At 43.1% G+C, this 16,405-nt stretch overlaps 1 protein-coding gene across 7 annotated transcripts in view; it reads left to right on the forward strand.

The window, feature by feature from the left end:
* ptprt (protein tyrosine phosphatase receptor type T) overlaps positions 1 to 16,405 on the forward strand; it is a 292,314-nt gene that overhangs the window by 128,907 nt on the left and 147,002 nt on the right. For all 7 annotated transcript variants that reach the window (XM_061041736.1, XM_061041737.1, XM_061041738.1 and 4 more), the window contains exon 11: positions 3,692 to 3,801. In XM_061041736.1, the coding sequence (XP_060897719.1) occupies positions 3,692 to 3,801 (110 nt within the window). The remainder of the gene's footprint in view (positions 1 to 3,691; positions 3,802 to 16,405) is intronic.

A 16,405-nucleotide genomic window follows, 5' to 3' on the forward strand; every position in this document is an offset into this window, starting at 1 on the left:
GAAAGCACCCAGATGTAGAGGGAGACAGTGTGCATCATCAAAGATGAAGCACACGCACACACACACACACACACACACACACACACACACACACACACACACACACACACACACACACACACACACACACACACACACACACACCTGGGTGAGTGATAAGACGTTGAATAAAAATGGCAACATCTAATTGCATTTCTTTGTTCGGGTAATTTGATCTGCTCCACAGGCGGGGGTCTAATCAACACCTCCGCATTACTAATCAAAATAGTCTTCAGTCAGACTTCTGACAGTCTGCTTCTCCTGTGTGTGTATGTGTGCGTTTGTGTGTGTGTTGGTGTTTTTGTGTGTGTCTTAATGTGTGTGAAACCATATCTGTGTCAACAATTTTGACTTGAAACAAAAGACTTGTTTTATGATCTTAGGTCCTGATTCACTAAGAATAGTTTGCGCCCCTATCGCTCCAAAAATTGAGCATCCTTTACTCTTTTTGAGCTCTAATTCACAAAGCAGACACTCCCATGAGGTTGTCTCGCTGTGTGCTGCTTGCTTGTGTTTCTGATTGAATGTGTTGAAAAGCTTCCTGCAGGGGAGAGGGGACATTATGTCAAGTTTATTGTCATCTTCATAATATCAGAGTTGTATTTTACAGACTTTTTTTTTTTTCTTCTGATCTCTGATCCGGCAGTGCAGTTACCACCATCTCTCCGCAGACGGTGATTTCTCCTCTCTTACTGCACGTGGCTGTTGCTGCCGGTGTTTTATGAATTATGATCTTTCTGCAGTGAGGCCGATTTAGAAAGAAAAGGGACCATTTTTCCCTAAATAACCGCACAATATGCTGTTTGCTCTGCAGCTCAGTTAGGGGAGTTTAACCCTTTGTGTGTGTTCCCTGAATTACACTGTGTCTTTTTGATGCATTTGCACAGTTTTAGCTAGCCGTGCAATCCTTTAGTTAATCAGGCCCTCTGTCAGTATGGAACATATCAGTGGTGGGCCATGCATTCACACCTCGCCTTTCAATGCTGACCTGCTACAATAAAATCACCTGTGATAACCCCATGATGATGTCACAGCTGCAGGTTGTTGTTATTTCATGTGATGACCTCATATTCATAATGACACTGTCACCTTGACATGTGAAATAACATGATGTTAAACACCTGTGAGGGCTACAAATACACTCACTGCAGGTACATACACATATCTAAACCATCAAGGATGAAGGCCTGTCAGTATTTTCTTGCTTCTTGACAGGATGCTGCGTCACAGACAGACGTCGCATGCAGCCAAAGATAGCGGAGCTCATAACCTCCTTCAGACAACATAACGTTTCATTAATGTGTGGGCAACCTTCAGGGAATAAATAATGACATTTTTAAAGAGATTCTTTAAAACATTTAAGTCACAATGGAGCCGTCCAATGAAAGCTTTTGTTATCTAAAAGGATTGGCTCTGTTGTCTGTGTGGCTCTTTGAATCTTAAGACGCATTTTCATTACTTGATAAAAGCTGAAAAGCTTTAAAATTCCCCAAACTGGAGCTCCCTTCGCGCTCAAAGGAAAGATGGATAAAGACGTCCAAATGTTCAGTTTTAAAGGAAACATTATGAAGCATCCGATTGTTTTTTTTTTAGGATTCATGTTGTGGCGGTAATAAGAGCTTCCTGCGATTGTTTCAGCCATTTCTGTTTCACAATGCAGACGATGAGTTGACACTCAGCAGAGAGAGCAAGACTGAACACTAAAGGTCAGAGGTTGCGGCATGCTAGAACCGAATCCTGCAAGTGTAGAAGACAAACAAAGCCACACATTTAAACACATTACAGCCAGCTTTCCCTCCCGCATGGCTCTGTCTGTCTCTCTTAGCCCTTAACATTTAAAACATTTCACACCACTCAGTGTGTGTGTGTGTGTGTGTGTGTGTGTGTGTGTGTGTGTGTGTGTGTTTGACAGCTTCAGACCCTGACAAGGTATCTGACACTTTTCTTCTTCGTCTGTGTTGACATGAAAATGTGTGAACGTCTTTCTCTTCCTGCAAATACAGGCACAAGTGCACACACTGTTACTAGGCAGATTTGACTATAATAAGTCAAAAGTCAAGTGTGTGTATAGTACACGGTCTGATTTGCTGAGTGATGTAATCAGGATGCTGTGCAGTTAATACCTGCAATCATGGACTGCAGCTCTGTTCTGCAGGTGTTTCCGGTTTGTTTGTTCCATTCTTACTTTCAAACACTTTAAGAGTTTCATTTTCAAGTCGACGACTGTGCAAAGTTTAGACATCAAGCTTAAAACACGGTTACACTCTGAAGTTGTATTCTTTCATATTTAATAAATAAAAATGTCCTGCTGGGTGTAGTGTGTGATTTCAGACAGTTGAGTGCAGTTTGCTTCATTAAAAGTCCAGTAGATAAAAAAAATTAAAGTGACCGTACAAATACTCACAAAGTGCGCCGAGTCCCCCCCTAAACTTGGAGAGCAGCCGCCTCCAGGTGGACGTTTCCCCTGACAGCAGACGGTTGCTTCATTGACTTTGGATTAGTAATTGACTTTGTGAGCTAATAGACTTTCGTTTGAGCTTTTTTCATCCAAACGAGTTGATTTTGAATGCAGAGCTCCCAGCGGTGCGTCACAAAATGTGCCCGTATAGCGGCGGAAAAATTAAAAAATCACCGAGGCTTGCTGTCGTCTTGTCTCAGCAGGCTGTTCCATTACTCAGCGTCTTCAACATTTATCTCCGCGTGGGGTCATGTACGGGTTCGTCCAGCTCCTCTCCTCTCGGCTCGGGAGGAGAGTGGATTCAATTCACCAATTACAGTCGAGCTGCACAACATCACAGCTCGACCTCAAAGTCAAAACTCAGAGTTAAACTTACACCACGTGAAATAAGTTGCACGTCACCTTAAAGGGATACTTCACCCCCGTTGAAACATGAATCTGTATTGACATTGGGTCATATATGTAGTAGAAATGTGAAATACATTCTGAAGTTGGTGCCTTCTTGACCGAGAAAAGGCAGAAAGTGTCTTTTTGGCTCATGTGGATGAAAGACACCAAATCGCAGAATGCACAGCACCGCAGGCCACTCCCACTAAGGTCCTCTATTTACAGACATATTTATTACAACACATACAGCCGTTTCCTCAACTGTTTCCGAGATTTCTTCCAGAGTTGATCTTGGAAATTCCTGGCAGAAAACAGACTCTATGTCTGTGTAGACAAACAGTGAGCGCACCGACACTAACGGTCCGCCCCAGCTCGAGCCGGCCCCGGGCTCCTCGTCCTCACCGCCGCCGGCTGGCAGATTTTAGTTTGCACAACAGCTGATTTCAGGAGGTGACACTCAGTCCAGCTCATGTCTGTTGTTAACACACTGTGTGAGAGCTGTTTGTGAATCTGACAAATCAGTCTTTGTCGTTCAAGATGAAGCTTCAGTCTAGTCTCAAACTAAATTCAAGAGTTCACGTTCCGCCTGTTCAGAATCACATTTATCCGATTCATCCAGACGTTTCAAGATTTCCATGCAGCTGTTTGCTTATTGTTTGATGTCTCGTCGCTGCTGTTGTGACTTTTTTCTCAATTCAATACAAGGCATGCTATTCTCTTCAAATGTAACCACAGTTCCCCTCATTATGCACAGTTTAAGTTTAAGAGTTCTCAGTCAAGTTTTTTTTTTGTCTGTTTTCTCCGCAGTGCCGGGCTCGGTGCCGATGGAGTCGCTGCAGAACACTCCGTACGAGGAGAAGATCTTCATGCAGTGGAAAGCTCCCAACGAGACCAACGGGGTCATCACACTCTATGAGGTCAGTCAGACACTTTTTTTTTTTTTTTTTAAATGAATGTTCATACTCACTGTGAGTGTGCAAGGCCGAGGTTACAGCTTTTAAAATGTGGCATTGTGGGAGAGAGAGAGATCTGGTGATTGAATGTGTGGCTGCAGTTGTTGAGGAGGCTGCAGCTCATGGTGTTGATGAACTGGGTGGAAGTTTACAGTAAAATGTGGACGATCATGAGTGAATCTTGAAGACGATAGGACTATAAGTACTTTTTACAGATTTGGTTTTGCGCTTTTTCTGCCTTTATTGAAGAGACAGGAGGGTGGATAGAGACAGAAACTCAGGAGAGAGAGAGCGGGGAATGACATGCGGGAAAAGAGCCACAGGTCGGACTTGAACCTGGACTGTCCGCTGTGACTACTACAGCCTCTGTACATGGGGCGTGTGAACTAACCACTAGTCCACCAGTTTCTCATTTCAAAGCATCATTATTTTCTTCCTGTGGTTCGATTTCATTTCATGCAGAAAAAGTCGATGGAAAGGTGGAGGTGAAGGCAAAACCTTTTCCTTTAAAATAACTGGGAGCCGAGACAAAGACACAGACGGGTTATCTTTGAAGTGTAAGCCGGGACATCAGTGTCAGTTCATAGCGATACGAGTCATAATCATTCAGGCATAGACGTGAAAACCCGTTAAAAATTAAAACAAGAAGAATTCAAATGTGTGAATCCATGAGGAAGGAGGTAAAAAGTAGGACGAGAAAACGAAGAGGAGACGGGAGATCTCCTGACAGCCTTCAGACAATGTTTGGGAGTGAGACTGAGATTGAGAGACGTGTGTGTACACTGTGTGTGTGTGTGTGTGTGTGTGTGTGTGTGTGTGTGTGTGTGTGTGTGTGTGTGTGTGTGTGTGTGTGTGTGTGTGTGTGTGTGTGTGTGTGTGTGTGTGTGTGTGTGTGTGTGTGTGTGGTCACAGACGCTTTATTCGGGCTGAAGTAGATTGGAGCCCTCCATCTAATGCATTATTGACCCGTGCTCTGCCTGCTGTCTGCAGCTTCTATCAGAGCATCAAGGAGATACCTCACATCCAGACCTGGCAGGGCTTTTAGTGTGTGTGTGTGTGCGTGTGTGTGTGTGAGAGGCTCTTTTAAAGAAAGTGTGTGGCAAAGAAAATGAGTGTGTGAGGAGTCAGTGAAGCAGGAGAAGAAGGAGTGTTTTTTTTTTTTTTTTAAAGCTATGAATGTGTGTGTGTGTTTTGGGGACAGGTGTGTTACTAAGGAAGTGATACAAGCCCCTGGGTGAGTGCATGGGTAAACCTGTGTGCTGCTGTGTAGACATTGAAGATCATGTGAGGGTGTGTGTAAGCACTGGGCACGTTTGTCCCCCTATTGGACGAGCAGTGTTAGCTTCTTTCTCTTCCTTTATAGTTGTGTTCTTATAGTTCAGGATGCTCCTGTTTTATTGTTTTTATGTATAAATATGCAGCTTTTTGTTTTCCTGACTCAGCTGAACTGATCTCCTGGGGGTCGGAGCCCTCACAGCGAACGCTCTGACCCCTTTATAGTATATATATAGTTTTCAGTCTGGTATTTAAAACACACGGACAACCTCTGCCTGAGGATCTCAACAAACATGTCTCTCTCCCTTATATCCGACTCTATCTCTAAAATAAAGACAAAAAAAAGTCCAAAAATTGAAACTTTTCTTGCTAAACTCGGTTTTCATCCTTCATAATATGATATGATAGAGACACCACTGTGCATAGTCTTTAAACCTCACGGGGCCCGTCATGAGTTTCCACCCTTGTTTTTGTGTCGGTTTCATTAATGTGCGCTCACCCGGCCTCTGAGCGCGGCGGAGGCGGCACGACTCGGCTTCATGTGTTAAACATATCAGAGAGCCGACACAATGCACGGCAATTAGAGATAATTACTATAATTACACCTATTGACAGGATTAAAGGCATCATCTGCAACATCTAAAGAGCCCCTTCTTTCCTGCTCTGTTGTCTCTGTTTCCAACCCAGCCCCCCCCCCTGCTCTCGCCGTTCCCTCGCTTTTAAGGATGAATTCACGCTCGGACTTTGAGAGGGAGGAGTGGGAGGAAAGAAAGATAATAAAACAATGTGAAGAAGGAAGAGAGAGAGGGGCACAGAGATGAAACCTATGGAGTGAGAAAGTGTCCAGAAGAAAACAAATCTCTCTTTAAAACTTGAATGGATCCATTGTGCTCACACTTCATCTCCTGCATCCATTACTCTAATTGGAGATAATTACAGGATTAAAGGAAACATCTGGGTGAGATCTAAAGGGACAAAGACCCCCCCCCCCCCCCCCTCCTCCACTTACTCACTCCCTCTTGTCCTATTCATGTGAGGAAAGATAAATTATCTCGGGGGGGGGGCAGAGGGATAGCGAGGGGGACGGAGGTGAGATGGACAGCGAGGACAAACACGATCATTTAGAGGACAAAAAATCTGCAGAAACAAAAAGTGTTATTGACCCTTTTTTTTCATGGAGGTTTGAGAGGAAGACTGATGATGATATTTGTTTCAGAGATGTTTAGTTTATTTTGATCACTAATCAAACAGCCAACAAAACATTAAAATCACAGAATCACTGGCCTCAATTCTATTGGTTGTTATCTTTGAAATACAGATGAGCAGAATATATTTCAGGACAAATTTGACTTAGACCTTCTTTGAATGTCTCCTAATCTGATCCGAGTGTCACTCTCAGCAGACACTCATCCTCAAACTAAATAGACCTTCACACCATCACTGACAAACAGGTGGATTTGTGTTACTGGTTATTGGGTAAAAAACTACCAGAGATGTAATTTATATCATTCATTGAATTAGTTTTGTTTATTTTTAGCGCTTAAGTGTTTTGAAATGAACTGTTCTGATTTTAGCAGTTTGAAGAAAAATGTGATTTTGATAATCTGGTCATATCTGGTTTACATTCAGAGTGTGACAGGAGGGGTAAGTCCACTTTGTCGTCTGTTTCTCATAAGACAACAGATGTAAGAATTCAGCACTGTTTTAAAAGCACAACTTATTTCTCCTCATCGTATTTCAAACATGAACAAAGAGTAGGAGGTGTGATAAATCTGGAAGTTGTCACATAGCGTCACATCACATCGCGCCAGTCGCTTGCTTGCTGTTCACACCGCGTCCAGCTTTGCTCTGTGAATTTCAGTTTCCCCCTTTTTTTTTTTTTTTTTTTTTTAAACCATCTCTTGATTGTCTTTTATATCAAAGCAAAAACAGTGTATAGCAAAACAGTACACACAATACAAAAACTAAAAAAAAAAAGAGGAAATAAAAGTAAAGGAAAAAAATATATAATAATAATAAATAAATGATAATAATAAAAATAAAAACATAGCAGACTGTCAGATCTGTTCATCAGTCCAAACCTCATTTTGTATGCCATTACCCTCCAGGAAGTTGTCAAAAATAGTCCATACTTTCCAAAACTTGTCATGTTTGTTTTTTGAGAAATAGCTTATCCTTTCAAGAGCAAGAAAGAGAGAAAGAGAGTCATTCCTTTCAACCACTGAGAGACTCTACAGGTTGTTTGTTTCTTTCAGTTTTCCCCTTCTAAACATTATTACATCTGGTGCTTTTATTGTGAAGGTAAATGAACTGAAGTGTGGCGCTTTGTATTGACGAGCTGTTGACTCAAATCACAACACACAATGTTCTCCGGTGCTGACCCGAGTCAGAGCTCAACATTTCAAACACAGATGTGGATTATATTAAAGCACTGTTACCTCCACTTTGTGAAACAAGCTAACGAGCTCTGCTGAGGGAGAAAAGGGAGTGTCAGTGCCTTGTAGATCCCCCTCCTCCCTCCTTCCTCGTCTGTGTATGCGAGTGTCAGAGAGGGCTGTTAGCTCACTCCGATAGGAAACAATAGAATCGAGCTGATTTGGACGCTCGTCTCTGATGGTTGAGAGTTTCCCCTCCATCATTTCTCTTTGCTATGTACACACTCAGTCTTTATGAAACCACAGCAGCTGTTTTTAAAAATAAACCTGCTGGATGAATAACTGTGGGATAGCAGTTCTTAAGTGCTTCAAATGACTTTTACGTTTCCGCCCTCGCACGACTCCCTGCAGCTCCACTTGCAGACCCCGCACATAATATGCAGCCATGAATAACTGACCTGAGAGCAGAGGAGCATTCAAACACACACACACACACACACACACACACACACACACACACACACACACACACACACACACACACACACACACACACACACACACACACACACACACACGGCGACCTTGTCAATCCCGTCTCTGATTGCCTCATCAGACCGTTGGAGCGCTGCAGGTCCTCCGTGTTTGCTCACTCGCCAACCCCCGCTGGTCTCCGAGGAGGTCCTCCTGACCTCCCGCTAGCTGAACAGACGCCGCTGCTAGCATTGATTAGAATTACGCAGCGAGGCGGATCATAAGATCACAGTTTGACGGTTTGGTTTAGCTAGTCGACGAGTCAAAAGGGGTTTGATGTTTAAATGTAACGAGAGGAGAGAATCCAGATCACAGCCCGGGTGAGGAAATCCTTCATTTGATTTTTATATTGGGGAAAAAAAAAAAGCTTTAGGTGAAATAAATCACATTTACAGTGAGATATTCCTGGGGAGAGAGCGCTCTAACCACGAGGCTATCGGCGCCACACAGGATCTCTTTTATGACAGGAAGTCATAACAGAATCTGTGATCACATGTAGCAGTGTAGTGTTGTTAAGACAGACAGCTGACTTCGACCCTCGGATGCAGTGTGCGCTGACCTTTCTCCTGCTGAGGAGGAGGAGACGAGCAGAGAAGAAGAAGAAGAAGAAGAAGAGGGGGGTGTGTTCATGAGATCATCAGGGGACGACAGGATGTGGGAGAGTTTGGTCTCGTCTAGGAGGCCACACATTTCTGCTGCTGTTTGAAACACACCTGGTACGCCCAAACTGTCCGACATGTCTTTACAAACTAGACCTCTCTCTCTCTCTCCGATGTCCCGGGAGAGCTCAGGAAAGTGGGACACCGTTTGTTGTGATCTGATCTTCCCTCCTATTGGACGCGCCGAGGTGTCATCACAGAGCGCTGCATGTAACTTCAACGCGGCGCAAGAACGGCAACCTTGTGCAACACATGAATAGACAAAACATTGTTCTGACAAACTGATTACGTTCTTCCTCCTGTCATATGTGTACTGGTGATTCTCGGGTGGTAAAACAGCAGATTTACTGTCATGCTATTGTGCATCAAAATCTTTTTTTTCCTGTTTTATTAAGTTCTTGTGGATTCTTTGAACAGTTAAAGGAGCAATATGTAACTTCTGTAAGAAATAAGTCTCTTGAAGTCTTTGATTTTGTTGGAAACACAGCACCTTAGTTGTTTATGTTGCGACCTAGAAATACTTGTTTTAAATTCAATTGGGCGTCATCGGCCCGTGTGCAGAGGTGACGTAAATAGCCAGGGTTGTGGTCAAGAGATGAATGAGCATGTTTGCAGTTTTTGTTGTGAGGACCCGATGCTTCTTGAGAAGAATAGTCGTAAAAAAAAAAGACGAAAGAAGAATGAATCAATCAAACTTTATTTGTATAGCACTTTTCATACAACAATGTATCCCAAAGTGTTTTACATCAACATAAATCAAACTGCAACAACATGACTCCCTCCCCCACCCCTATCCCACAATCCAAAAAGTAAGGTAAAAAATAACTAGATAAGAACAGGTACTGAGGAAACGCTATCATTTATTCTAAATGAGGAAACACAGGAGGTTCAAAATGTAATAAAACTAGATGAAATGAAAAGGTAGGTCTTGAGTTTGCTTTTAAAAATGTTTACATTGTCTTCAATAAAGTTGCCAAAGTTGGCAAACAGAAGACTCCTGGTCTGTTCATTGGTGCAACATTTACAGCTCAGCATATTTCAACATCTGGAGCTCCACTTTCTAAAATAAAGTCCTTTTAAATGCAGATCTATTCCAGTCTTAAAACCTCAGTTTCTGGGTATTGTCTTACATATCCCAGCTTCCTAGACAAACATTGACATTCTGCAGCTATACTCCTGATGCTCGAGTGAATTGGAAAACGTGAGCATCCCTGTGTCGTTATCTTTGGACGAGCCCTGCTGGATTTTCAGAAACTTAGTTATTGTCTTCTTTTCAAGGTAAACAGAATCGATAGTGCGATCCCCCGCAGACATCTGATGAGAATCAATCATTTCTTTTGTTGAGAAATCTGCGATGAGGGAAGCAAACACAACAGCCACCGTGTGTCTGCAGACCTCCTGGAGCAGAGCAACTCGCTGAAATAAAAAATGCCAGAGCGGTTGCCGGTATTGATTTCTGTGATTGATTAAAGGCCGTACGTGAGGGAGGGAGGAATCGGAGAGTAAAGTTATTCACACACAGATCTGATCAGAATATCTACACACTGTACCCGGGGCCTGGTTTCTGCAGTGTGTTGGATTAAACAGCTCCCAGGCTTGTCAGCTAAACTCTTATGTTCCCACCAGAGTCGTGCTGCTAGAGAGTGAGCGGCTGGAGGGGGGAGGGGCCTGAAGGTCCTCGTACTTAAATAACTAATAGGGATCATTGATTAGTGGCAGGAATCACCTGAAAGGTCCAATCAGTAAGATGTGTAGTGAGTGAGATGATGAAGTGACCTTACTATATGATCAGACATTAAGGAAACATGCTATGTGGAAGTGCTGGTTTCTCTGACAACAATGCAGCAGCCAGTATGTCCTCCTTCTAACTTTAGATTCTGGTCCTGAATGCTCTGGATTTGTTTGATCCAGAGAAGGTAGGCAGTTTTAAGGCACCCCCCCACACAGCCGTTTTGGATGCCCCTCGGTTTGTCAGATATGAGAGCAGTTATCAGGTCAAAGCAACAGGTGTTGCAGCGATGGAAGAGAGGCAAGAGAAGTGGTTCAGATAGAAGTGATTGTACCCGACCTAAAAAAGCCTCTGCATGTTTCTAATAAGCTCCACGAGCAGAAACGTGCTCAAACTAGGATCAATATTGGAGATGCTTTTGAAAAATGGAGAGAGGTTAGAACGCAGAAAGGTTTACAGACCGATGCAGAGCTGGCTAAACACTGAAGCTTCAGAGTCCACCACATGGCAACCTGCGTCAGCACCGCATAGCTGAAAGTTGAAGATATTGGGGTTGACAAGCTGATTTCAGGAGTTGCTTCACAGAGTATTGTGCTCCCTGCCCACGCCGTCGTATGAACCCCGCCTTTAGTTCTGGAGTTTCCTCCATCTTGAATTGTTCTCCAACCTGTTTATTTCAATGTGGATCACACGATGGATCTTTAACGCAGCGACAGCTTCACTGCTCCGCTCAGAAAAAGAAAGTGTTTACTGACAAGCTGCTCGTTTGTGGATTCGACCTCAGACTCAAAGCTCCACAAAGTGTCTGACTCTGACTTTGAGTCTGACACACACATACACACACACACACACACACACACACACACAGACCGCCTCTGTGTGTGTGTGTGTTTACCTCCAAATGGTTGGAGAGCAGATGAAAGAGACGGGGGAACATCTACACTTCACACAAACACATGCACAGAGGAGAAGTTGTTGTCTCTTCTGTTTCAACAGGATCTAAAAAGAAGAGACAGAATAAAAGAAACGAGTGTAAGAGAACTTGTGTGAAATAATTGCTACGGACAAAAAAAACAAAAGACGAGACTGATGCAACAACAGGAGAGCGAGGCAATCTCCTCTGTAACTCTCATCGTCTCTTCAGCCTCTGCTTCCTCTCGTGGATTGTTTTTCACTTTTGTCAATAATGGAGTATATTTAGAGCGAGACCTTGAGCTTCTGACCTCGTTTACTCCAGCACACTGCCTCTGTGGCCTTCAGGGGGACGGCCTAGTATCACTTACACCGGAGTGTGGCTAAGTTTGTATACTGTGTGTCTTTTCTTGCCTTTCTTCATTATTTATACAGAAAGTCTCTAGTCGTCCATTTCAGACTGGCGGTATTTTGTCTTCCTCTTCTTTTGACCAAACCATCAAAAGTGACACTGAGTAATATTTGGTAATACAGGATGTGCTGCAGTGGGGACAGAAAAAAGTGACAGCTGACCGGCTTACCTCCTTGAGGTCAAAGTAGAAGGGAAAGAAAAGAGTAGAAAACGCTGACATCTTAAAAGGAAGAATGTGCGACTAGTTGAACAAACTGCTGTTTGGCCACGCCTCCTCCACACTGAAGCCTCCGCTCTCCTCCAGAGACACACCTCCGACCCCTCTGCCCTCACGTTCACATGAAGGAGTTATCAATTAGAACGCACCATAATTAAGCACCATTAAGCGCAAGCGGTGGAAAAAAAAATCGTCCTTGGCTCGAGCTGCAACCAGCTGTGTGCTGCATTGTTTTGTTAGCATGCTAATGTTAGCGCTCTTTAGTTAGCTTGTAGCTTCATGTAAACTGACACAGAATGATCGTGCTCTAAAAACTCTTACCTAACCTCCAAATAATCAGTGAGTATGTTCTTCTTCTTTCTAGTCCTTGACTAAAACAGTTTTTATAGACAAGGGGAGGAGCCGGCCGTCCCGTCCATGTAAACACGGCTCTGACAACAACACAGCCAGCGGGACTCGAGCTTCTCCCTCATTGTAGACAGACTCTAAAAAAGAACAAAGCTAGTAGCTTTAAAAAAAAATCATATCAGATCGAAGACCCTTTAAACACATCTGGAGTCAGCTGAAGTAGTACGTCTGGAAATAGGCAGAGAGGAGAGGATTACTCACCTAGAGACACACACACACACACACACACACACACTGGCACAAGAGGGTAATTGTCAGAGAGGATTATCCATCTAGACCCCCACCCCTGCCCTCTGTACGTCCACACACACACACACACACACACACAAACACGCACACTCAGAGGATTATACTCGATCTCTAATCTCTCAACATCATTTCCTCCCCGTAGCCAATCAGGGCTCTTCTAACATCTCTTCAGCCAATCACACGTCCCCAGAGATCCTCACAACCAGCTCTCAGTTCCTCCTCCCTCGACGTCTCTACCTGTCAGATCTTCATTTTCATTTCTAATATTTTTCCCTCTTCCTTCCTCTCCGTTATTACCTCGGCACTGAGGCCGACGCTGCCTCTTTATCTCGTTGTTTTCCTCTTTCATTGCCCCAGCTGAGCCGCCGCTTTGTCTCTGTTGACTCTTTTAATGTGTTTTTCAATTTCATTTTCATTTTATCCGGTCACTTTGGGAAGAGTGTAATGTTACATCTAAAGACGAAAACGACCTCCATTACTCTCTGCTGGTCACTAGAGCTACAAGAATAAAGCATTTCCTTATTTAGAAAAAAAGAGAGAGAGCACCACTGCAGTGATGGTTTCTTTTCTTCTCTCTCTTGCTACAAGGTCGCCTGTTAGGAGCATTTCAAACTGAAGAAGCACATTTGGTTTCCTAAAGTCTCCATGCACGCTCAAATGCAACACTTCTTTTCAGAGTGAAAACGTCTCAGTGTGAGGGGGGCTGGAAAACGGAGAAGTAGTGAGTACACTTGGAGTTAGTTACAGCTTATTAGTGGAATGACACAGCTCGAACCTGTTCCTGGACTGCCTGCTACGAGGACCATGGCCTCCTTCATGGGGCCATGTGGACCAACTAGCCAGCCACCGATGCTCCTGGTTTAAGTTTTTTGATCCACCAAAAGCACGGTGCAGCGCATCTCAGACATGCTTTAGTTGCAGCTGTTCACTCACTTCTGCAAAAGATGTACAAAAACTCTTGTTTTTGGGAAGTGGGGGTAGGGGCCAAAGTTGCCTAGTTGCTGCTCCAAGCTAAATCAGGACACAATCAGAAACAGGAACAGAAACAATCAGACATATAGGAACAAATCACCCTTTGCAGAGTCCAGTGCTCTGATTTTAATTTAATTAAGCCATGTAGCAGAAGTGAAGCTGAAGACATTACACTTCGCTGTGCAGCACTTTATCTTATATAGACCTACACAATTACAGATTTATATATTTTTTTATTTCTTTGGGAGAGAACCCACGCATGCACGGGGGAGAACATGCAGACTCCACACAGAGAGGCTCCTGTCAGACGGGGATTTGAACCAGGAACCTCCTCACTGTGAGGAAACAGTACTAATCACTGCAGCACCTGTGTTGAATGACTTATTGTAAGGACAAAGGATGACTCATTTAATGTAAAGAAGTATGTGTGTTTTCTTTGGAACAATTGTCTCATCCACTGAAAAGAAAAAAACAGACTCATCGAAATCCAAAACTGAAGAAACATGAACTGCTGCTTTCCGATTTAAGCAACTCTCAAACACAAAACAGTTAAACACATCTCTCACTCATACATCGGTACCAATCTTCAATCTCCTGTCAGCGGCAGATTTTTTATTTATTTTTGAGCAGTGCGTGCGAGCAGCAGAAGCCGGTGTGTGTCCTACATTAGCGTCGCGAGGGACAGCGCGCTCTCTCTGTCACTCGTCTTAACTCGGCTGGCAGGAAGTTGCCGTGTTGCTGTCAAACAGGCGTCACTCTGCGCCGATCTCGACCCTTTTCCCGTCAAACTGTCACCACCGGCTGATTTTCCAGGAGAGATTTGGAAGCGTCGCCTGTGATCACCTCTTCCCCCTGCTCTTTCATACTTCTGAGGGGGTGGGTGGGGGGGTTGAATGTGAACTCCAGTCTCAGCAGACTTTCTTTCCTATAAACATGAGAAGCTTGTCTATCTTCTATATTTGCTGAGTCTTTGAATTCCTACGACTCGTCCCTGCTTTCCCCCCCCCCCCACGGCTGCAGCCTGAGCAGTCTGATTAAGCAATCGAGGCCTTAGATAGCGATTAGCAGCATGGCTTTCTTTATGAATCCAGATTATTGCTGCTCTGCTGCTCATCTCGCTTTCTCTCCTTTTTTCTCTCTCCGTCCCTCTCGTGTTTTTTTTTTTATCTCTGCGAGGACAATACGACGTCCCGGACATCTTATCAGGAGATATTTAGTGCTTCTGTCTCTCTCTATCTCTCTCTCTCTTCTGTTTGCTTATCACGAGTGGATGACAACAATGGAGGCAGCACAGCCGTGAAATATTATCAGGCTATTGTCTGCTTCTATTTCTATCTCCGTTTAGCTTATCTGTTCGGGACAATAGCGTACTGGGTCGAGGGAAAAATAAACAGAGACCTCATTCCCATTTGTGTTTCTGTGTATGCATTGAGTATTAACGTGTGCGTCTGCATGCATGTTTGCATTTATTGCAGGATTTGGATTCTTGTATGTACATACATCTTTAGATTGGTTTGTCTGGGTGTATTTCTGCACATGTTGGTTTTAAGGTTTTGTGTTTCTGGATGTAATGACCCTGACTGTCTGACATTTTTAAGCCATGTGGAAACATGTGGGTGACATCTACTTTACAGGGATATGAATTAGCTTCCAGGCTAATATGTATCAGAATCAGAATCAGAATCAGAATCGGGTTTTATTGCCAAGTACATTTACACATGCAAGGAATTTGACTTGCTGTATTGGTGCTAAACAATTAACAAGGAAATAAAGCAGAACTAGGAACAACCTAAATTGGTAACACTTTATATTAAGGTGCTTGTAATAGGCATTAATAACAGGTAATAAGTCACTTATAAATCACTTATAAGACCTTATTAGATTCTTATTAACACAAATAAGACTATATAAGTGTTAATATAGGCATAATTAACTAATTTATTATCTCTTATAAGACACTTATAGGCTCTTAGAAAGCCTATAATTAGAAACGTATTAACACTTTATATACCGTCATAAACATGACTTATAAGTGACTTATTACCTGTTATTAATGCTTATTACAAGCACCTTAGTATAAAGTGTTACCCTTAAATTATACAAGAATAAGTATAAGAAGCAATTGCAATATATAAAATATAAAAATATATATATATATTAAAAAAAAACACACAAAATGTACAAAAGGTGCAATGTAGGAGCTGTGTATTGGACTATGAGAAAAAAAGATGGAGGTAGGATAGGAGGAGACTCGGAACACTAATGTGTAGCTAATAAAAGAAAATTGTTAGCTGGTCTTTGTAGACAGACGAATGGAGTTGGCATTCATTTGAAGATTTGGATTCATGCATATTCATCGGTGTGTTAGGTTTGTCCTTGAGCATTGGTGAATGAATTGGTTTTAGGATGATTTAATGACCCTGAATGTCTTGACATTTTAAAAGCCAGAAAGCCGCAGAACAGCCCGTCCTGAACGAGGACTTCTAAAAACAGAAACAGTGCAATCCAAGACAACAGATCCCTCCTTAGTTTCAGGGCGAGGCAGGAGGTGGCAGGATGAACGGCGGGAAGACGAGAAGAAGAGAGAGAAGAAGTTTTTCTTCTGGTGTCATTGCAACTGTAATAAAAGTGGAACTAAATGTCATCCTGTCGTAGACTCACACTGAGATGCTCTTGTTGTTCTGCTGAGTTAGGAGGCAGGATTGTAGATGTTAGGGAGCAAAAGCGAGGACAGGATCGTGTGTCATGCACACCGGGCCTGGACACAGTTAGCAGAAGATCTTATAGGGCACGACTTGAGATGTCAACAGGCAGCTTTATCACTTG

The sequence above is a fragment of the Labrus mixtus genome, chromosome 7, assembly GCF_963584025.1.
Source record: "Labrus mixtus chromosome 7, fLabMix1.1, whole genome shotgun sequence".
Classification (NCBI taxonomy): Eukaryota; Metazoa; Chordata; class Actinopteri; order Labriformes; family Labridae; genus Labrus; species Labrus mixtus.